This window comes from Microtus pennsylvanicus, chromosome 21 (genome assembly GCF_037038515.1).
Source record: "Microtus pennsylvanicus isolate mMicPen1 chromosome 21, mMicPen1.hap1, whole genome shotgun sequence".
In the NCBI taxonomy this organism is placed as follows: Eukaryota; Metazoa; Chordata; class Mammalia; order Rodentia; family Cricetidae; genus Microtus; species Microtus pennsylvanicus.
This window is the reverse complement of record NC_134599.1, coordinates 8,218,970-8,242,675: the sequence shown is the minus strand read 5'-3', so window position 1 is coordinate 8,242,675 and position 23,706 is coordinate 8,218,970. Positions and strand designations below refer to the sequence as shown.

General features: G+C 48.1%; 1 protein-coding gene across 2 annotated transcripts in view; it reads left to right on the top strand.

Annotated features, from left to right (window-relative positions):
• Gsdme (gasdermin E) overlaps positions 1–23,706 on the top strand; it is a 62,068-nt gene that overhangs the window by 23,474 nt on the left and 14,888 nt on the right. For both annotated transcript variants that reach the window (XM_075955162.1, XM_075955163.1), the window contains exons 4-7: positions 14,159–14,330; positions 16,157–16,277; positions 21,697–21,861; positions 23,487–23,614. In XM_075955162.1, the coding sequence (XP_075811277.1) occupies positions 14,159–14,330; positions 16,157–16,277; positions 21,697–21,861; positions 23,487–23,614 (586 nt within the window). The remainder of the gene's footprint in view (positions 1–14,158; positions 14,331–16,156; positions 16,278–21,696; positions 21,862–23,486; positions 23,615–23,706) is intronic.

The following is a 23,706-nucleotide window of genomic DNA, read 5'->3' as shown; positions in this document are numbered from 1 at the left end:
CTTTGTTGAGTATGTGACCAGTTTTAGAGAAGGTTCCATGAGGTGCTGAGAAGAAGGTACATTCTTTTGTGTTTGGGTGGAATGTTCTATGGATGTCAGTTAAATCCATTTGAGTAATAACATCTGTAAGTTCTCTTATTTCTCTGTTAAGTTTTTGTCTGGTTGATCTGTCTACTGGGGAGAGTCTCCTACTATTAGTGTGTGGGGTTTGACATGAGATTTAAGCTCAGAAATGTTTCTTTTACATATGTGGGTGCTCTTGTATTAGGGGCATAAATGTTCAAGATTGAAACTTCATCTTGATGGATTGTTCCTGTGATAAGTATAAAATGTCTTTCTCCATCTTTTTTGATTGATTTTAGTTTGAAGTCTATTTTGTTAGATATTAGGATAGTTGCACCTGCTTGTTTCTTAGGTCCATTTGATTGTAAAAATTTTTCCCAACCCATTATTCTGAGGTGATGTCTGTCTTTGAGGTTGAGGTGTGTTTCTCATATACAGCAGAAGAATGGATCCTGCTTTCGCATCCATTCTCTTAGGTTGTGTGTGTTTTTATAGTTGAATTGAGTCCATTGATATTGAGACATTAATGACAAGTGATTGTTAATTCCTGTTATTTTTCAGTGGTAGTGTTTATGCGTTTCCCTTCTTTGGGGTTTGCTGGTGTCAGGTTATCTGTTGCCTGTGTTTTTGTGGGTGCAGTTAGCTTCCTTGGGTTGGAGTTTTCCTTCTAATACTTTCTGTAGGGCTGGATTTATGGATAGGTATAGTTTAAATCTGGTCTTGTAGTATCTTGTTTTCTCCAACAATGGTGATTTAAAGCTTTGCTGGGTATAGTCGTCTGGACTTGCATCCGTGGTCTCTTAATGTCTGCAGCACATCTGTCCAGGACTTTCTGGCTTTCAGGGTTTCCATTGAGAAGCTGGGTTTAATTCTGATAGGTCTGCCTTTATATGTTACTTTACCTTTTTTTTTTTTGCAGCTCTTAATATTCTTTTTTTTAATTCTATCTGTTTTGTGTTTTGATTATTATGTGGTGAAGGGACTTTTATTTATTTTATTTATTTATTCTTTGGTCCAGTCTGTTTGGTGTGAGAAAATAGGCTCTTGATGATAAACTCTCCATTAATTATACAAATTGATATACTGTGAGTGAGACAACATGGCAATAAGTCTTCACAATTATCCAGGATTTGATTTAGTAGTTTTTTTCATCATGTCTTGCTTTTTAAGAACACACACACGGCCAAGTTGGACACACCTTTCTTTTCTCCTGGGTTCTTCTCTGTGGAGAGCATTTGATCGTCATGTTCTTGTTCTTGCACTTCTTTGTTCCCTTCTCTCTCTCTCTCTCTCTCTCTCTCTCTCTCTCTCTCTCTCTCTCTCTCTCTCTGTTCCTCCTTCAGGGGCAGCATGGGCATGAGGAGAGTCATCTAAATGAGGGCACTCTAAGGTCTAGGGTGAGCACAGCCAGCAGAGACACCTTACACTCATTTCTTAGTGTTAGCAGCTGCTTTTAGACCCATGGTTGGGTGGTAAACTAGGTTCGGTGTGAGTGTTTTCGTGTGTGATAGGATTTTACTATGTAGCCCAGCCCTCTGCCTCCCAAGTGCTCAGATTACAAATGTGCACCATCACCGGATGGTGGTGGCACACACCTTTCATCTCAGTACTTGGGAGGCAGAGGCAGGTAGATCTCTGTGGGCTTGAGACCAGCCTGGTCTACAAAGTGAGTTCCAGGACATCCGGGGCCACACAGAGAAATCCTGTCTCCAAAAACTGAACAAATAAGCTAAAAATATATATTGCACCATCATATCTGGAAGGTTTGTTTTTTTAAAATGAAAAAAATAATTGTGGAAAGTATGGTATAATGTAAATTAAGGAATAACATAATAAATATACACCACTTACTATCTGGCTTCACAAACTTTCTCTCTCTCTTTTTATCTCCTTCCCCCATTTTCTTTCTCCTTTTTTCCTTCCTTCCATCCTTTTTTTCTAGACAGGTTTCTCTGTGTAGCCCTGGATGTCCTGGAATTTGCTCAGTAGACAAGACTGGGCTCAAACCTGCCCACCACTTGAGTGCTAGGATTAAAGCTGTACACCACTATGCCTGGTCTACAATATTTTTTAATCAGAACCAGCACATAGGAGCCATAATCTTTTGCCTTCATTACCCTGAACTTCATTAGCAAAAATGTTTTTCTCTGAGAATTAGATGAGAACATAAGCAGAACCTGGACAGCTGCACTTGACACGTGGTAAATTCCCTAATCCCGTCAGCATGGTTGTGAGTGGGTTCACTTCTGACACAGCAGGGCCTGGTTATCAAGCCTGGGGTAGCTCAGCGCTCCTGGAGGAGAGGTGTGGCTAGCATGCTGAGGCGGGGCAGGAGCTAGGGAGCCGAGAAGCGGGAGGTGCTGGCCCCAGAGTTGCCCGTGTGGCATTTCTCTTGCACCCTCTGTAGCTCTCGTTCCCCTGGTGCCAGGTGATGAGCTAGTGTCCACACTGCGCTGGCTGGCTTGGGTCAGGAGTGATGTGGGAGTGTCATATATCAATCTGTTGATTTCATTGGCTAAGCAATAAAGAAACTGCTAGGCCCATTGGATAGGCCCACCCTTAGGTGGGTGGAGTAAACAGAACAGAACGCTGGGAGGAAGAGGAAGTGAGGTCAGACTCCACAGCTCTCGTCTCCGGAGCAGACGCCCGAGAGAGACCGCCATGCCCCGCTCCTGGGAAGCTCCGGCCTAGAATCTTCCCGGTAAGACCGGTGCTCACAGATTATTAGAGATGGGTTGATTGGGATATCAGAATTAGCCAGTAAGGGCTAGAGCTAAGAGTCAAGCAGTGATTAAAAGAATACAGTGTCTGTGTAATTATTTCGGGTAAAGCTAGCGGGGCAGGGCAGGCGGCTGGGGTATTGGGGACGCAGCCCTGCCGCCCCTATTACTACACAGGAGCTGGGATTCAGGTGGCGTGTGTGTTCCTCTGGGCTCTCCAGAGTTTGATATGGGTGACAGCACCCAGCTTTGAATTTCCTGTCTTTCTCTCCAACGCTCCTCGGAGCTTCACAGCGAGTAGTGTTCATCCGCTTCAGCCAGAAAGCTGGCATGGGATACGGCTCCATCCTCATCTCTCTTTTACACCCATCTCTCACCCCTTGGTTGATTCTTGTTCTTGAGTCCTGATCTTATCTGTTCTCATCGTCCGAGCCTCCTGACCCTTTCTGTCACTCTCTCTTGTCAGCCCTCTTCTGGCCCCTTCCACCTCTGGCTCCTGTACAGACAGCCAATCAGATCATGTCACTAACCACTGCCATCTCATACTCCTGTGTGCCTTCCCTAGACAGGAAGTGGTCCGCATATCCTCTTGGCTACATCAACATGGCCTCTGTAGAACCATTGCTCTCCGTGTTCTCCTCAACCCTCAGGCCTGTCGCCTGACTTCAGTTCCTCAGAGGCACACACTGTCTTCCCCTAGGTCCTACCTGAAGGCTCCTTCACGCCTTCCATCCACACACAGCTCTTTCTTCCTGCCACACCCAGCCAGTTCCTAGTTATTCTTCGTGTCCCAGCCTAGACCCAATGTCCCCCTTAAGAGGCACATCCTCACCTTCTTGTTGGGGTGCCGAGCGTGCCGGGGGGCCATCTGCTGTGAGCTCCTTGGTCTCCCCGTGTCCCTTCTAGCATGCTCTTCTTAGTCACGTGGGCTCTGGCGGCACACTGAGCCCTGCTCGCTTGAGAGAATAATTGGTTTATCTTCATTTTACATATGAGGAGTGGAATTCAGAAATTAATTAGTTTGCCTGGACTCAGGATTTAAGGCCAGACCCACAAACCGTATGATTTTTTTCCAGTCCAGCTGCTATGCACGGAGCTTGAAAAGGAAGAGAATTCCCAAGGGTGAGTCCGGCTTTCACCTCACTGCTCAGCTTCATTCGCTTCTCATCTTCCTGCTGCCACGCGGCATCACCTGACGGCAGTTAATTAATTACATCACCTAAAAGGGCGAGCGTCTGTAATTGCTCAGTCATTTTCCCTCTCGGCCTCTCTGGGCTGTTCTGGGGGACGAAGATACGATGCCAGAGACGATGGCATGAGGAGCAGGTGTGGTGGGGGAGGGCGGTCCAGTCACTCAGGGAATCACGGGCAGTTAGCATCATGCCCTAGCTTTAATTCCTTTTGCAAACATGAAGCCATCTACATCTTCTTTGCAACTGAGTAAAAGAATTCGAGCATATATATATATATATATGTATATGTATATATACATATACATACATATATACACACACATATATATACACACATACACATATATACACACATACACATACACACACACAGCCCTTTTTCATTACAGCCATCCCTTCTTAACTTCAGAGGACATGGTCCAAGGTCTCCAGTGTGTGATAAAGCTGAGCATAGGCTCAGTCCTCTGTTGGCTATTTTTGTCATGTACACGTGTATGGTAAAGCTTTATCTATAAACCAGGCAGAGGAGACGGTAAACTACTCATAAACTAGATCAATATACTGTAATTAAATCGTGGCTCACTATGAAGTCATGCAAATGGCTATCTTACCGTGCCACACCCATCCCTTTTTAGGGAGATGTCCCTCGACAGAAGCCTGTGTCATCAGGGCACGTGAGGTGAGCAGCTGAGGACTTTCACTTGCCATGTCGTAACTTGGTAGTCAGATACGGACAACAGTCTCGCAGGTAGATTTGCCTTACTGTTTGTTGGTCTTAACACTCGCTCTCTTCACTTTCTTTATTAACTTGAGAACTTACACTTTCCCATCAAAGGAAGCATGTTCGAGCATCTTTTAGGCACATCCAAGTTGCCATCTTCAGTCCCCCTTATTAATTATTAATTAAAATGGAAATTACTTGAACACAACCACTGGAATGTCACAAGTCAATTTAACGGGGGCTGCTGCTAGGCGGCTCCCGAGTGAGTAGCATATACATGACGGATACACTGTACAAAGGACGAGTCATAGCCCAGGTGACCTGTCTGTATGGCGCGGTCTACCACATTCCTCAGAACAGTGAGAACTTAGGCTTTTGGGCTGTGGCTGACTTTGGGTAACTGAAATCATGGAAAGCAGAGAGGAGATGTCTGTATCCCTAAAGTGAGGATGCCAGCCTCAGTACTTAAGAGATCTAGAGTGTTTTCCCCCTTGTTCCAGGTTGTGCATCACAGTGGTTGAGGTTTCCAGAATTTTCTGTCCATTTCCCCTGGTTGTTGTAGTTTGGAGCAAGTTCACTTGTTAACGACTAGGTTCCAAGCCTGTGAGGCTACTAGGATGCAGTAGAGGTTATTATTGGAAGCATGTCCTAGGGGAACCTCTGCTTCTCTCTCCTTCTTTTAACTTTCTGGCTCTCTGGCGAGGACCAGGATTCACCCACCCCATACTGGTTACATGCTACACTACACCAGGGATGGAGCCAAGCGGCCATGGAGTGAAGTGACTGAAGTCCTGAGCCAAAATACTACCCCTTACGTCAGAATGGGCCTTCCTTCCCTCCCTCATTGGAAGCTGGTTTATCGTAGAGACCTCTTACATCAGAATGAACCTTCCTTCCCTCCCTCATGGAAGCTGGTTTATCGTAGAGACCGCTGGTGCATCCTTGGTGGACACTGATCCTCGGTGGCCAGCGGGTGGCCGTTTCTGGAGGCTCTGCTGCCAGTATTTTTGGAGCTTTCCTGGGGAGCTGAGCGGAAGGACTCTTATTTGTTAAGAAGCAAGTGTGGATTAAGCTATGCAGGGCTCAGTAGGGGCTCAGGAAGGAGAGGAAAGATGGGGGTAGAGTTTCAGATCAGACAAGGCTGAATTGTTGAGCTGAGACCCAATTCTACCCACAATGACCTGTGTCCCTTGGGTCCTTGGCTTGTGAATTCTCTGTGCTTTGTGTCTCTCTGAGAAATAAGATGACAGTAACCTCGAGAACAGCTAGGGTTGCAATGTTCTCGTTGCAAAGAACATTTCTTACCTCAATGAAGGAAACATCCTGAGGTAGAAGCTGAGTGGCTAGTTCAACATTGGTGAGGACCCGGGTGGCATCTCCACCTGCTGCTGTCTCAACAGCCTGAGTTTTCTTGGTTGTAAATGTTAAATTTATGTTATAGACAACAAGATCCAGGTATAGACAAATGACCTGTTACATGTGACTCCTTTTAAGTGGGAGAAAAATCTTCCCAGTATAGCATTCCCTGGGTCTCAATGGACAGAATTGTTCCTCAGTCCTTAATAACTGGGTAGGAGATGAGTCAGAGCTCATGGTAGGACCAGACCTAGACCTCCCTCCCTGCAGCCCGTGACTCTTCAGCACCTGCACAAAACCGGAGGGTCCTAAGGTGCCCACACTCCGGGTGTGGGGGGTCTAGCCTGCCAGGAGTGTCCTAAGGTGCCCACACTCCGGGTAGGGGGGGTTCTCTCCTGCCAGGAGTGTCCTAAGGTGCCCACACTCCTGGTGATGGGCCTTCTAGCCTGTCAAACACAGAATGCAGCCTCATGCCTGGGGAGTAGAGGGCTGAGGTCCGCCTCCCTCCTCTGACTATCCTCAAGCTAGACCTTAGAATGTAGGAAGCAGGGTCTTCAGTGAGCAGTAAGCAGGCAGAAGAGGGACCTGTATTCTGGGACTCTAGGAGGCAGATTCTGAAATAAAACCTTGGCCATGGGCTTGCAACTGTGACCCTGGAGGAGGCGGGTTGTCAGAAAGCAGCAGGCTTTCCCGCTGTGAAGCACCAAGAGGGCAGTGCCAGGGAGGTTGGAAACGAAGTTGGTGCAGTTAGTTTTCAGACCTGCAGCTGGTGTACACACATTTGTTTCTCTTTTAACTGTAGCCATAGCTAGTAAGTCAAAGCCCTTTGGGAGAAACACCCCAACTACCGTAGCTTTAATCATCAGTACAGATCTACATTTCTGTGGGCTGTTAATTCTTGCTTAACACCCCTGCAGTGGCAGCCTCTTCTTGTTTCTGTTGACTAGCTTTTTCTTTTTCCTTATGCCATTTGGTTTTTAACATTTAAATTAAGTTTCTTTTGAGAATTTCCTACATGTTTGGTGTAAATTTACACCACTTCTATTCCCTGCCCCCCTCCAACTCCTCCTATGTTCCCTGACTCCCTCTCAGATTCATGGCCTTTAAGTATTGTTACAGATGCACATGTGTGCGCACATAAACTCAACCTGTATTGCTCGTGTGTTTGTATGTTCAAAGCCAACCACTTCGTGGACTCCTTTTAATGTCCCCATCTTATTTCTGGGGCTATGTCAAAATCAGTTCTTTTAGTTGCTTAGCACTTCTGTACACTGGGTTTCCACTGTTGCCTGGGGTCTAGAATTCTGTAAAATCAGTGGCCTTTAAAATAAACTGTCAGAAGATGGGTGCCCTGATGGCCTGGCTGCTCCTGCTGTTCCAGATGATCAGGATAAGCTACCAGGGCACATTCTATGAGCAGATGTCCTATTGTGTCTGGGTGCCCATGACTGTACCCTTTTATGCCTGTGCAGACATTGCCAATTGATCTCAGCTGTCTTGCTCCTCGCCGTATTTTATTGACTGAACTATCTTCCCAGCGCTGAAAAGATTTTTATAATCTTTAAATTTTATTTACTTTATTTTATATGTATGAGTATTTTGCCTGAATATATGTATGTGGACCATGAGCATGCCTAATGCCCCTGGGGGCCAGAAGAGGGCGCCAGAATCCTTTGGAAGTGGAGTTAGAGATAAGTGTGAGCCACCATGTGGATACCAGGAATCAAACCCAGGTCTTCTGCAAGAGCAACAGGTGCTCTAAACCACTGAGCTATCTCTCAGGCTCCACCATTTATTCCCAGTCATAGGAATTGAACTTAGACCTCACATAGGAGGGGGCTTGCCTAGTCAGCTATTGTCTCAGCCTTTAACCAGGGTTTAAATGGCTTTTGATTTTTGGAACTTTTAGTGCATACAGGAATATAAGATTGGAAACTGAACACGTTCATTGGCCTATGGTTTTCCACTTGCTGGTACTGGGGGATCTCTGTTACATGGTAATCCTTGCCAAGGTCTGCGGGGTGACGTTAGAGCTATGGGCACAGCTCCAAGCTATTTTGGGTCTGTGCTTGAGGACAGTTCCCCCAAGGGGCCTTGGAGCCTCTCCTGCTGCTTTGGGTCATGCAGTGTTAGCAGGAAGAGGAGATGGGCAAGGATCCCACTCGAGATTATTTTGCACAGGGTCAAATGGACATCTATTTTCTTTTATCGCCCTCTGTCCCCAGCAGGGCCCTCTGGACTGAAGATTATTAAATTTGTCCAGTGTTTGGCCTCCAAAAGACGCAGCACTATCTTGGAAAGCAGTAAGGTGATCTCTTCACAGGAGGGACAGAGGTGAAGGCCGCCTGACCTGGCCCTGCCCTGTGGCTTGATCAGGGAGACATGGGGTGTCTCCTAAGTCAGGGCTGTAGGACAGCTCCATGTTAGCCTCAGTCTTGGCCATGGGCCTGTGTGTGTAGATAAGCTTGTGTTCCCTTCCTAAAGCTATGGCTGTCCCTAAAGACCCTGCTGGGCTCAGCAAGCCTTGGAGACTTGTCACCAGAAACAAGGGGCTCCATTTCTGCCAGAAATACTTATGTCTTTGGGGTTCAACGTGGGCATGGGGCCTTTAAGCAATCTAAGGATGCCTGGCTGAGATTTTCCTTTTAAAACAACTTAACTTTAGCTTAGAACAGCTTTAGAATTAGTGGATTTTGTTTGGGGCACATTGCAGTGTAATAAAGTAGTGTTTGCCAATCATCATAGTCACACTAGACTCCTGGTAGGTTCCTCAGCAGTTCCTCTGTCTTAGTTATGGGTTGTGACCCACAGTACTGTTCTTATGTGTGCAGTCAAGGGAGTCCACATATTAACCGTCCCAGACCAAACTCATGTCCAGTGACCTGACGGGAGGCGGCAGCTGTTAGGGACAGCTGGGTTAATGGGGATCCTGACAGGTGGGTCTGCTGGCGCCTAACTGCAGACTCAGTCTATGGGTCTAAAGCACAGTGGCCTAGGGAGACTCATATGTAGATACCATGCTGTTAACACACAGGTTTAAAAATTTAAACATAGTATTTGTGCATCTTTACGAGGTACACTGAAGTTATTCAGTACACGTAACTAACGGATGATAGGAAAATCAGGGACACACACAACTGTTTCTTCCAACATTAAGTATTGTGCACCCTCGCAATCATTTCTAAGTATGCCATGGACCACAGTGCTCTCAAAATAGGCCATGTGTTAAAGAAGGTCTGGACGTAATTCCTCTGTGTGTGTGCGCGCGTGCGTGCGTGCCATGTGTAGGTACCCCTAAAGGCCAGGAGAGGGTGTTGGATTCCCTAGAGCTTGAGTTGCAGGCAGTTTGAGTGCCCAACATGAATGCTGGAGCAATATCTAGATCCTCTGCCATGGCACAATGCACCCGCTACTGCCAAGCCAGCGCTCCAGCCCTTGGGTTTCCTTCTAGCCCACACTCCCGTCTCAGCCCTCGGTGACCACTCTTCCGGTGAGAGTGATTTAGATTCCCCACAAATGAATGAGAACACGTTGTGTTTATCTTTCCATGTCCGGGTTATTTTACTAAATTCATTGACCTCTAGTTAATATCTATTCTGCCACAAATGACATGGCTTCATTTTTGTAATGAAATAGCATTCCATGTATATATACATGTATCTATCTCGCATGCTTTTAATCCTTCCTCTGCTAAGGGTAATCTGGGCTGGTTTTGTGTTCGTCATCGAGAATACTACTGTAAGAAGCACAGGGGTGCAGGTATCTTCTGCCTCCCTTGGATAACAGCGTCATCTGTCTCAGATTCCAGCGGGGCTGTTGGATACTATGATAGTTTGATTTCTAGTTTCCCACAATGGAAGTGATAACTTATATCTCCTCAGCTGTGCATGAGTTCCCTTCCCTCCACATCTCAACATCATTGGTTATTCTTCTGTCTGACAATGGCCATTGCTGGGGGTAAAACAACATCTCATGGCACTTTGACTTGTATTTCCCTGATGATATATATACACACACATACATATATAAATATATAAATAAATATATATAAACACACACGTGTGTGTGTGTTTGTTGACTGTCTCTCTGTTCTCCTCTTTGGTTCTACAGCCCATCCTTTAGTTACATTGCTTTTGTGGTGTTCAGCTTTTTGGGCTCCTATGTATGCTGGATGTGGCCCCTGCGGGAAGAACAGCTGGCGGGCACTCCTCACTCCCCAGGCTGTCTGTCAACTCTGTTGGTTGTCACCTTGGCTTTATAGACATCTCTTCATCTGAGAGAGTCCCACATGTCTGTTTTTTCCAGTCTGAGCTTTTGGAGTCCCGTCGAAGCCAGCCATTGCTTTTGCGGACCAGTGTCTTGAGGCTTTTCCTGTCTTCTCGCTGTCATAGTTCCAGGCTAACCCTCAAGACTTCATCCATTTTCAGATGACTTAAGCAGGGGAGGGAAGGGGGACCTTTTGCATATGCATAACCAACTATGACAGCAGCTTATCAAAGACACTATCTTCTCTCCATCGTATATTCTCGGCACCTTTGTCAAAACTCAGGTGGCTGTTTGATCATAGATTAATTTCTGGGCTCTCTGTTCTCTTCCATGGGCCTTTGTGTCAGGTTCTCAGCTAACATCATGATGTTAGAATCACTATAGCTTTTCAGTTAGTGAATTAGACAGCTAGTTCCTGTACCCATCTATCCTAGTCTCACAGGCCAGGTGGGCCTCAAACTCACAGCTCCCCCACCTCAGCTTCCCCAGGGGCGACCCTGCAAGTGTGTACACCGCCAGCTCTGGAGTGTGACCCTGCAAGTGTGTACACTGCCAGCTCTGGAGTGTGATTTGGAGTGAGGTGTTTTCTTCAAGATTGCTCTGATTACTCTGGAACTAACACAATTTAGTGTTTGTTCATTTGCTTCTTCCCTCTCTATCTGCCAAAAGGGCCTCCCTCTGCATTCATTGACTTGGTACTCACTGCATAGCCCAGGCTGACCTTGAATTTGTGGCATTCCTTCCTTCTGCTCCAACTTTGTGAGGGCTGGTGTTACAGGTGTGAGCTATCACCCCTGGCTGGCACAGGGCTGCTTTCTTAGTTCTGTTCCAGAACATTCATTATTGTGGTATGAAAATGGCGCTAGGTTTGTGCACTGATTGTTTTGTCTTGTCACTTTATTGGATTTGTTTGTAAGCTCTAACAGCTTTTTAAAAATTGATTTTTTAGTTCAACACACGTGACGGGCTTCATCTGACGGCAGTTAGGTTTCCCTCCACATAAAACCACACTATCTGCATGCGCCTAATTTAACTGTCCTCTCTCCCTTACCCAGTTGCTCCTGCAAAGATGTCAGTGGTATGGGCACCCTAGTCTTGCTCCTGATCTCAGAGAAAACACAGGCAGCTTCTCCCTAGGCACTGTGATTGATTTGACTATGGGCTGTTCACTTACTGCTCTTACTGTCTTGAGGTGTGCCCGAGTCTACACTCTGTCGGTGGAGAGTTTCTCTATTTGCACAAGGGCTGTTGAAATCACTTTTGTAGAGATAGCTGGGCAATGGCAGTTCTGCTGGATTCGTGCTTTTGCATTGGCTATAGTGCCTGTTGACCACCCAGTATCTGCAAAAGGGGGGAGTCACCTGTTCACCATTCACCAACTCAAACATCAGAATCCTTCTCCTCCCTCTCCATCTTCAACCTGTTTTCTTCCCTCCCTCTTCCTTCTTTCCTACCCTTCCTCTTTCCCTCCCTTTTCCCTCTCTTCCTCTATTCCTCTTTCTCTGACTAATACACACACATGTACACACACACATGAAAGCAATTAGGTAAGGAAGAAACAGACCGAATTCGTTCAATCCCAGGATGTTTTCTGAGCCCACTCTGGGCACTGAGTGCTGGTCCAGCCCCGAGATAAGCAGAACACAATAGACATGGTCCCCACTCCATGGAGTTTCTACTCTAGACTGAAGGTGCAGGCAATGAACAAAGGGAGACCACGTGTTCTTCTTTTGGGGAATCACTTAAGTACCCTGGGGAGTGGTCCTGACCCCTCCCTGGGGGTGGGGTCAGGACCTGGCCTGCTGAGATTTGAAGTCCAGACCAGGCCTGGGGGGCTGGGATAGATGCAAGGGACTGGGACCTACGATCCCAACCTAACAGTATGTGTATATATGTCTTTTGTGTGTGTGTGTGTGTGTGTGTGTGTGCACAGTACACATACAATGTGGGTGTGCATGTAGGTGGGGATCCAAGGTTGGCATCAGATGTCTTCCTCAATCACTTCATGTTATTTTTTGGAGACAGTCTCTCAGTGAACCTGGAGCTCACTGATTTGACTAAATTGGTTAGTGTAGGGGCCCACCCTACAAGCAAGGTGATTGGCTGGGGCTTCCCCTACAGGTTAGCCAGTAAACTCTAGGGGTCCTCTTGTCTCTACCTCCCCAGATCTGGGATTACATCATTGCGGGCACCACTAAGGGCATTTTACATGGGCGCTGGGGATCCAGTTCAGTCATTCTGAATTAAGGAGCCATCCCCCAGTGCCTCGGCCAGCAGCTTTATTAAGAGCCTGCTTTGTTTCACATAGATATTGCGGTACTTTTGCATTGCCCTAGCTAGTGGAAGACTGACCAGTGTTCTGTATGTCTTTCTTTTTATTAGGGAAAATTATAAAACGTGCAGGTCTGTCATTAAGTGTATATTAATTCATTAATATATTAATTCATAACATATTATTATATAATAATATTATTATATTATATACTATTATATTATCATATTATATATTATTATATACTAATTATTATATAATTATATTATATAATAGTTATATAATTAATTAATATATTAATTCATTGCCACTAAGTACATTCTCTCTGTGGTGTAGCCACTACCGCTATCCAGCTCTGGAATTTTCCACCACCTCAAGCTAGAATTCTATAGCCATTAAGCAATTAGTTTCCCCTGATTCCTCCACCTTCCAGCCCCAGTGCTCCAGTCTCCACAATCATTGCGAATTTGTCTATTCCAGATCATTCCTAGACATGGACTCTTACAATATTTGTCCTTTTATGGAGGCTGACATTGCTTAGCATGAGGATAAATTCCTTCACATTGTTGCATTTGATGGAGCTGACTCCTTCCCATGGCTGACTAGGCCCACGGTGTATACGAGCCACTCTGTGTCTCTGTTCATATGCGGGTCATGGGCTGGTTGATACCAGCATCAGCTGGATTGTCCACTTCAGGGATACTTCCAAAAACCTGGAACCCTGAGTGTACTTAGGATGGTCCAGAGGCCCCTTAGTGGCCAGACACGGGTGCTGAGCTTCCAGGTGATAAACCTCAGCTGTCCTCTCAGCCTAGGGTGAGCCTCTTCTTCCCATGCTGACCACACCTAGGATCTGGTGTTCTTCCTGCCCTTCCACAGCTATGGTGTTAACTGGGGTCTCCAAGGAGCCTATCTCATCATTGACTTTTAAGCATCAAGTTATAGCTGGAAGTGAGGCCTAGCTTTGATATTCTACAGAATTTTAAGTAGCTCGCTCAGGATGGGGGAACCATGCTGGTGGCCTGGGGCAGCGCATACCAAATGGCTTCCAGTCTCTGTGATAGAAACCCCACAGAGGGGTTATGCGTACTTCCCACAGTCCCTTCTCAGCCCCAGTCTGATCTCCTACCACCATTTGCTTATTAACAGCCCTTCCCCCACCTCTCCCCTGTGAGAAGACGCTGAGCTACATAAGGACCCTGTGCTTGAGGGAGAAGGCCTGGCCATAATGTATGCTACCCTTCTGCCCACCCCGGCCCACCCAGGAGGAGGGGTTTCCATTGTTCCTCACTGAAACCGGTGTGGCTGCTGGCGACTTAGTTAAGAAGAGTATATAATTCTTTGGTCCTCTTCCACTGTCCAGCCTGTCCCTCAGCTGGTCTGAGTGGCCGCAGGAGAGCTTGGCTAAGCCCATTCTTAGGTAACCCGCCTCTTCGCTCATTACCAGGAAATGAATGAAGCCTGATGTTCCCTGTTCTCTCTTCCAGCCAGAAGAGGAGATTCTGGTCCCCGCCTCAGTCAGTCTCTTGGAGCTATGGGGCTACTCATGACCATTTTTCTTTTTCAGAACGGTTAATCTGGAAAACCCGGTGCTGCAGCAGGTGCTAGAGAGGAGGAACGAGGTCCTGTGTGTGCTGACGCAGAAGATTGTGACCACGCAGAAGTGCGTGATATCTGAGCATGTTCAGACGGAGGAGAAGTGTGGAGGCATGGTGGGGATCCAGACCAAGATTGTGCAGGTGCCGTGTCCCAGCTCGGGGACCTTTCCTGGAGTCGCCCTCAGCTAGAACTTGTCCTGCAGGGAGTTAGAAATGGGACTCAAGCTGGCTCTAGTAAACAAGATCTCCCTGACTCAGGCAGCTGAGCTCTTTCAGGCATCTGGTCTCAGTTACCGTGGGACCCAAGACCTGAGGGGGTTTTGAGCCTCGGTCCTTCCAAGAAAGTTATGAAAATGAAAGCAAGGAAAATGATTCTATGATTGGGGGTCACTGCAACATGAGGAAGGGTCACAGCATTAGGAAAGCTGAGAACCACTGCTTCAGTGGCTAGCTGGGTCTGGACCAGGTACGGCCCCTTATGGAGGTAGAGTGCTTCTGTCAAGGAAATTGTTTAGCCAGGCACCAAGTGGGCCAGGAACAAAAGGATCTGTCTGTCTATCATTTACTGTTTCTTCCAGATTCCAAGCTGACCCTAGAGCTGGTTCATTAGTCCTGAACTTCCTACAGCTGACTTCATGGCCTCTAATCGTTAACAGTTTCCTTCTGGGTAGTGCTGGCTTTTTCTAGAAGATTGTATTTGGCAGGGGCTGGCGGACATGTAGTCTAAGTCTAGGTCTGGGGCTGCTGGGTAGGCAGGTGAGCAGCTGGACCATAGAGGGGGAAAGACCTGAAAGAGGCGGCTTCAGCTGGCCCTGCTGACACTTCTGCCTATGGTCACCACCTTCTGAAGCTCTGGTCCTGGGAGTTGGTATCCCAACTGCTGCTGCTGCTTCTTTTGAAGCAAATCCTCATGCCAGGGGCAGATGGCTAAGCTGGGCTGTCTGTCTCTAGTGACTGGCCAACAAATAGATCTCTGGCTTCCTGTTCCTGGGTGTACTGCAGGAAGGGTTTGTCCCTGCCCGATACTCCAGTCCTGCCTATCCATCTTCCTCCTATCTCAGGGTTTTTCTTCCAGCCTCTCCTACGTCTCTGCTATGTCTGTCTGTGCACAGAGCATTATCCGTAGATGTGTGAACAGCTCAATGAGCATTTCCCAGCCCAGCTTTATCCTGTTGGGATTTTCTCTGGGATTTTAAAGTAGTTTCTCAAAGCCTGAGAAGGGAATTGGAAACTGATCTTGTTTACCGGCAGTCACATATCCCTTAGCTATGCTCTGAGTTACACACCACCAGGTAATTGGTTGGTGGTGATGTCACACCACGGAGTAACTTACACAGGCCTAGATGTCTGCGGGGGTTCATGGTGGACCTGAGGGATGCAGTGAACCTAAGATGCATGAGGTTGCTGCCAGCCTGAGCACACAGTTTATAATTTCCTTCCTCCCTCCCTCTCTCCCTTCCTCTCTTCTTTCCTTTCTCCTTCCTTACTTCCTTAAGGAATATACTCTTCAAATACTGTAAAATGGTTAAAGATCTGGCCTAGTGTGCATGAGCCAGTAGCGTAATCATTTATCCTTACCATGTGTTCCGTGCTGACAGTGACTATAGGTGCCCAGGGGAGCTGTTACCAGCATCGCCATAGACACGAGTGATGCGCTCTGCAGTGGTGTTACAGTGCTCATGATAGGACTAGGAGGCAGAAACTTTTTGGTTCCATTAATCACCTTAGTGTGGGACCACAGTGGCATAGTAATTGGTATGTTGTCAAAATGTGTCCTGTGTCGTGGCTTCCAACGTCATGGTCTGGCATCTTACCCACACCATCAGGAATCAGTGTTGGCTGTCTCCTTCTCTTTCCTTAACTCCGTGGCTATTTCCCCAGAATTCTTAGAAGGCTGGGCCTAGGGGTGACAGGAAGAAGCCAAGAGTCTTCTTGAGTATTCAAGGGGTGTATGGTTTTGCCCACAGGTGTCAGCGATGGAGGATGGGACTGTCATCAAGGACTCCAGTGTGGTGCTGGAGATCCCTGCCGCCACCACCATTGCTTGTGGCGTCATAGAGCTGTATGTGAAACAGGATGGCCAGTTTGGTGAGTCCTCATGAGGTATATGCCCTGGTAGCAAGAGAGAAGAGGCAGGTAGCAGAGGTCTTTGAGAGTGTCATAGGATCTGGGGGGCACTGGGGAGTTGGCTGCATGCACCTCCCGCTCCTCAGGCATCACTGTGGCTGTGGGAGGAACATGGGCTCTGGAGCCGGCCAGATATCCTGTGAAGCCACGACAAAGCACCATGCCTGAACAGCTCACAGAAGAAAGGGTTTGTCTGGGCTTACAGGTCGAGAGGGATGGAAGGCCATCGCTCTGGGGGAGCAGCAGACACGACAGCAGGAAAAGGATGCTGACAGCTCGCATCCTTTACTGCAAGCATGAAGCAGAGGGAGCTGGAAGTGGTGGGAACCCCTAAACTCTCACATCCCACTCCCAGCGAGCGACACACTTCCTCCAAGGCCACAGCCCTCAAACCTCCCCCAAATAGTGCCACCTACTGAGGACTAAATGCTCAAGTGCCCAGGATTGTGGGGGACATTTCTCATTTAAACCTCCACAGGCCACCTACCCAAAAGGGAATGAGCGTCCCTGGTGGCCCTGGGTGGAGCTAAGCTAGTTGAGGTCTGGGAAGTGCCCAGGATGGTGGTAACTCACCGTGACTTCTCTGTTAACATCGTCCTCACTGGGGCTCCACGCTCCCTCCCAACACGGAGCCCATACTGCAACCTGACCTTGCTCTGGCATCACGTGTCATTGTTATTGGTAGAAGAAAATGAGGGCTGTCCTTTCTTGGAATGTTCTGCTTACTCTAGATCAGTGCTTCTCAACCTGGGGGTTGTGACCCCTTTGGGGGTTGAAGGGCCCTTTCACCACTGGAAAATACAGATATTTACATTACAACTCACAACAGTAGCCAGCTTCCAGTTATGAAGTAGCAGGGAAAATAATGTTACGGTTGGGGCCACCGCAACATGAGGAACTGAATTAAAGGGTCATAGCATGAGGAAGGCTGAGAACCACCGTGCTAGATGCTCAAGGCCCCTTCCCTCTTCCCAGCGAGACTGCTACCTGACGGCTTTGTTGGGAGCAAGAAAGGGGAAATGTATCATCACAAACCGTATTAACCCTTCCGGGTAGGATAGTGATATTATGGTTTTATCTGTTGGAAGGTTCTCCTGAAATGTCCCAGTTGAATTGTCTGTCTGAGGTTTGCTTCCAAAATGGCATAGGGGAGCGTGTGTGCTGGGGGTTGAGGTAAAGGCATCAGTTGTGACAGTCAGTGCGACAGTCGCTGAGTCTGGCCGAGGAGCAGCTATGGTCATTGTAACTGCGCATGCTTGTTTAGTGTGACCTCTGACCTCGAGAACAGACTACGCAGTGCCTGTCTGCCGCTCTCCTGCCTGTCTTTGGTGAAGTGGGTAAGGGGAGTAGAAGGCCTCTGTGAGACCATGCAACACGCTGTCCAGCTCTGCTGCGCAGGTGGGAAGCAGATCACTACCAACATCATCTAACTCACGGACATTCGAGGGTCTGAACAGGCATGGGACTCTAAACACTGACCCCCACCCCCACCCCACCCCCCACCGCGCGCGCACTGGCTTGCTCAGCCAGCCAAAGAGAAGCCTGCGCTTTGGGGCGTGGAAATGACTGGCCTGAGGTGACAGAGAGAAAGTGGCAGTTTTAAGAAACCAAGACTGTTAGGTAAGGGAAGCTCACTGCATCTAGTTCACAACATTAAAAAAAAAAAAAAGTTGAGTAGTCTTATGTAGCCCATCCCGGCTTTGGACTGGCTATGCTGCCGAGGATGGCTTTGAACGAACTCCTTATCCCCCTGCCTCCACCTCCGAATATGGGATCACAGACTTATGCTACCACCCTCAGATGCCCCCCAACACCCACACACTACTTCTTTCATTTTCTCCTCCTTTGCTTTTCCTCCCTCCCGCTTCTTTCCCTTTCTTTTCTACTTTCTCCTTCTTACCCCCATCCCCGCTCTGCTTGTTTGCACCCAAACACCTGAAGGTGACCCGATTGTTCCCAGTACCAGCATGTGATAAGCCGAGTCGGTGTGCACTTGTACAGTCCAATCGGATGTGAATGGTTGCTCTGGGGGCTTCGTAGGTAGAGTTGACTTTTAGATCACTGTGTTACTTTCCCATTTTCTTGAGGCTGTTGGGAAACACTGTAAGTATCTAAGAGTATAATACTATGATAGCATATCCACAATGATTACCCCAACCACACTGATTTACCCAGCCAGTGCGTCACATAATTGGTGTGTGTGTGTGTGTGTGTGTGTGTGCGCTTGCATTTAGGTTATATTAGTTTTAGTTGGGACCTTTGTAAATGATCACATTTATTTATTTGTGTTTCTGCGTTATGTGAGTGTGTGTATGCATGCCATGGCCTGCCTGTGGAGGTCAGTTTTCTCCTTCCACCATTTGGGTCCTGGGCACACAACTCAGGTTGTCAGGCTTGGTGGCAGTCACCTTTACCCACGGAGCCACCCTGCTGCTACTCATTTATCATTTGCGATAAGGACGTCTGATAACGTCACAGGCTGTTTTGCAATCTGCACTGCTCTGTTAACCACAGCCAAGTCGGCTTCCTCTACCCAGTGGAGGCTGTGCTCCCTGTCTGCCCAGCGCGTCCCTTTCTCAGTCTCAGGGAAGCGCTGCTCAGCTTTTCTTCTGGAAGAGCAGCGTCCTTTAGACTTGGCGTGAGTGAGGGAACATGCTGTTTACCTTTCTGTGTCTGACTCAGGTTCCCCCTACACTATTTCCCGGGTTTGTCCATGTTGTCCTACATGATAGAATTTCGTTGGTTCAATAGCTAAGTCATACTCCTTTCTGTAAATGTGCCGTGTTCTGTCTGTCTGTTGCTGAGCACATAGGTTAGTTTGAAGTCAGATAGCAATGCGGCATCACTGCTGATACTGTGAACGTCTTGATTTATTTTGTTGTTGCTGATTTTGCTTTTAGATTATTTTATGTGTATGAGTATTCGACCTACATGAATGTATGTTCACCATATGTATGCCTGGAGGAGGTCCCAGAACCCCTGGAACCAGAGTTAGGGACCATCGCGTGGGTACTGGGAATCAAACCCTGGTTCTCTGGAAGTGCAGCCAGTGCTCCTGACTGCCGGGCTGCGGCCTTTTATTTCTCATTCCCCGGACTCCCATTTAACCCTAGCATTCATTTTAACCCACACATTTGCTCCATGGCAACAGCATTACTAATGCTTGTTACAATTCTGGATATTTGATGCCAGCCCTTCTGTCATAGCTGGAACTTTGGGTCATGTAGGCAGCGCGTTTGTTTCCGCTACTTCATAGGCCCTGACGATCACTATTTTTCTCTACTTTGTGAGTTTCACTGTTCTAGAGTCTACATATGAATGCAATCTCAAAGAGTTTGTCTTCTTGTGTCTGGGGATTAACGCTCTTCAGATCTCTGCATGGGTCTCCTTTTTGTGGATGAGTACTATTCCATTGTGTGCACGTAACTGCAATTGTTTTGATCAACTCAGTTCTAGTACATTTTAATTTTTTATTTAGCTACTGGGAACGTGTCATTTCTCTAAGGTCCTTGAACACGTGGCTCATGTGAGGGGATGGCTATGAACTCTGGGAGGATCCTTGGTGGCTAGAGACCAGGCAAGAAGTTCTTGCCTGTCAAGCTGCCTATAGCTCATTTGGGGTGGCCTGTTTTTCCCAGGGGCTTCTCTTTTCGTGCTTTCTGATTTCAGCTGCCCCTCTTAATCCCCATCACTGCCTTTGGCTCATTTCCCATGCCCTGGCCTTGGAGGCAGCGCCACACCTTTGCATGTTGTGACCGGGTCCACAATGACTTAATAACTGCTTTCCCTTGCTACCCATCTGCATTTCCTGTCACTCCACACGGAATGTTCTGATGCAGTCTCATCAACAGACCTGTGGGAACTGAAGGAGATGCCTGCCCACACTTTCTGCCTCTGGCACGGTTACTGTGGACGGCTTTCCTAGCTGTCCTATAGGAGCTGGAAGGAGATGCCTGTCCATGCTTCTTGCCTGTGGGAACTGAAAGGAGATGCCCATTCAAGCTTCCTGCCTATGGCAACGTTACCCTGGATAACCACCCTAGTCATCTTGTAAGTCACTGTGAACCCTCCTCCACCCTTGTGTTCCCAGCTGCCATGAAACCCCCCTTACACACCTCTCACAGGTCTAATCAGAGGCACCATCCATCACTGTGGAGCTGGGTTTGCTCTTGGGCAGCGGCCATGGGCTCATTCTGCAGTGTGAATCCTCCAGTCTGATGCCCCCAGCAGTGACACTGTCCTCACCCTGCCTTCCAGTCCCACACTTCTGTCTGAGGCTGTGGGGACTGAAGCAACTCCCTTCTCACCCAGCATGTCCGATGTCTTCTTCTGTCCTGCAGTGTAGTTAGTAGTGAGGATTTGAAACCATAATCAGAGCATTCTATTTACCTGCTCAAACACTGTCTGCGGTGCTCTGTTCCCAGCATGAACTTTGCCACACAAGTATCCCCAGCTTGATCTCTTATCACCTACACCACTGTCGTCTGGTCTCCCCAGAGTTAATCCTTGTCTGGAAACACCCTGCCACTCTCGAGCCCTGTGCTCCAGTGCTCTTCTTGTCTAGAGTATCTAGATCCTGGCCCAGAGAACTTCTGCTGGAAGGTGACTGCTTGGGTTCTGCGTTAGTCAGGAGCCCTTCTCTGGTTCTCCTTCGCCGTGATGCCACTAGGATGTGGAACCCAAAGGAGTTTACAGTGAAGGGATGTGAATGTGGTGGAGAACAGAAGTTCAGGTTTTCAGACCCTTCTCTGAAGTGGTGGCAACACCCTCCAGGAGACGCAAGGTTCCTCCTCATCTCAGAGGACAAGGACACAGAAGGAGCCTTTGGGTACTCCTAAGCTTGCTGTAGTGCAGACGCGGGGCTATTTTGTCTGCCACGCGATGCTTCATCAGACCTAGTGTGAAAATCCTCAGGAGGGCAGACATGGTAGCATACGTCCGTAATCCCAGCACTTGGGAGGCTGAGGCAGGAGGATCTGGGGTTAGAAGTCAGGCTGGGCTATTTAGCAAACCTCTTTACTAGTTCTTTTTCTGTTGTTGTGACAAACACAGTGGCCAAAGACAACTTGAGAGTGTCCTTTGGCTTCTAGTCCCAGGTAAAGAAGAGTCTGTCATGGAGGGGCAGAGGCTGAGATCACACTGGATGATCATAGCTCAAGGTTGTACCTCTCAAACGATGTCACCAACTGGGAACCAAATGCACAAATGATGAGCCTACGGGAGATACTTCTCATTCAACCCAGACTGTCTCAAAAAGCAGATGCAAAGAAACAAACGCCTTTCTGTAGTCTTTTAGCACAGCCTGAGCTATGGAAAGGTGACGAGATGTGGGTGAGCTGTGCTGACCCATGCCTGGTGTGGGCTTTTCTCCCCACTACAGAATTCTGTCTCCTCCAAGGGAAGCATGGTGGCTTTGAACATGAGAAGAAAGTTGACTCTGTCTACTTGGACCCCTTGGCCTACAGAGAATTTGCATTCCTGGACATGCCGGATGGCGGTCAAGGGACCTCTCCCCAGGATGGGCCACTACACGTTTTAAAACAAGGTATGGCTTGAAGCATAGTTATGGACAGATAGAGAAGTGGACCCTCTTTCCCTAGAGGTGATGTTATCTTCAAGATCCCCTTGGATCTTAAGGAGGGCCAGTTCTTGGTTACTATTTTGAAAAATGGAAAGAGACCCTAGGCGGGTCAGTGTGGGAGGCCAAGGAGTGTGCTGTCCAGGTGCCTGGCAGTTTTCTTCCCCTGGACCACAGAACCTGACTACTGAGAATGGCAGTAATGAGCAGAGTTGGAGACCCCAGGGTCTCTGTCACTTCTGCCACATCCTGGGCTTCAGTGCATGGCAGCTGCTCTTTGTCAGCATGGTGAATACCACAGAAGTGCCTCACCCACATGGCAGAGGGGCCATACCCCTGAACTGGCCATAGCAATTCTTTGCTCCACACAGCTTGTTGCTTCAGAACTGGTTTGCTTTGCTGAGCGCAGGAGAGCAGTGTGCAGTAGGGGGAACTGGGTGAGGAAAAGGAGAAACGAGATGAGGTCAGAGCTCAGAAGCCAGGGCTGGCTCAGAATATGTTCTGCCTTGCATAGCAAGAAACGAGCTTCTTACCTGGGGCTTCAGTGAATCCCTAACCAGAGGATGCTGTTCCTGTCACAAAATGTCAGTGTTGGAGGACAGGGTGATGGAGACCTGGGTTTAAGGTATATCTTTCCTGGGACAAGAGTTGACTAAACATGAGGTGTCTACTTATAAGATGTAATTGTGACTGGACTGGAGTTGCCCTGCAGAAGCGGGTGAGGCAGGAACTCCCTCCACTCCAAGCTGAGCTGCCCATCCTATTGGCTGGGTACCCTAGGAACCTGGGATGGTGGACCTCTGGCCTGGTATTTGAGCTCTCAGATTCTAGGTTAACCAGGACAGCCTTTCTTTTTAGGCAGAGTCTGGAGAAGACTGAATTGTGTTCCAGGGGAGGGTTTGAAGATGTGGCTCAGGAGTTCTTTGTCAATTGCTTCCTAGACGTCCACCAGCAAGGCCATGCATTTCTGTATCAGCTTGCGGCCCTCGGTAGGAAAGCACCATCCCAGCCCATCTTTTTTGGCTTAATTTACTTAATTCCACTTTTGACTGTCCTCAGGAAAGAGGACTATAGGGCACAGGCTCCCAGGCCTCCTGTGGAGGGTGTAAGCGGCATGTGCTCATCTTGAGCAGGAGTGGAAGGCACGGGGAGGGAAGTGGAAGCCATGTTTGCTGTGCATGTTGAGTGCTGACCCTTTCACCGTGCACTGAAAAGGAAGCATGCCAAGCAGCAGTGCATCACTAGCCAGTGCCAGGAAGGACGTGTTTGGGGACCAGTGTGGCTCATGCTTATTGATTCAGTCTTGAGGACGTATTCCTATAGCTACCATGCCAAAGAAGAGCATAAGTGGCTTCCAGGAACTACCTGGTCAAGCTTAGCACTGCATGGGCAGAGACAGGTGAGGCCTGGGGTATCACAGTGGGCTTCCCTGTCTCCGTTTCCTTTCTTGTAGCTTCCCGGATTCTTGAGAGCCACCCAGGGTACTGTGTATCTCCGAGCCCCACAGCTGACTCTGAACCTGGAGTCCTTTGGAAGGACTGGGAGGTAGGTTGGGAGCTAGGCCTGACCCTGAATCTGCTCTGCTTCCACAGCGGCTGCACACCTGGAGAGAAGCTTCCATCCCTTTGCAGAGTTACCTGCCCAGCAGCAGATGGCGCTGTTCTGCCTCCTGCAGACAGTTTTGTTTGACGAGGAACTCCTCAAGGCTCTGGAGCAAGTGGTGAGGCAGCAGGGGGTGGGAGAGGGAGAGGGGGGTGGGGGTGAGAGGCGGGGAAGGGTGTTGAGTTTGGGTCTGTACCTGGTTGCTCTTAG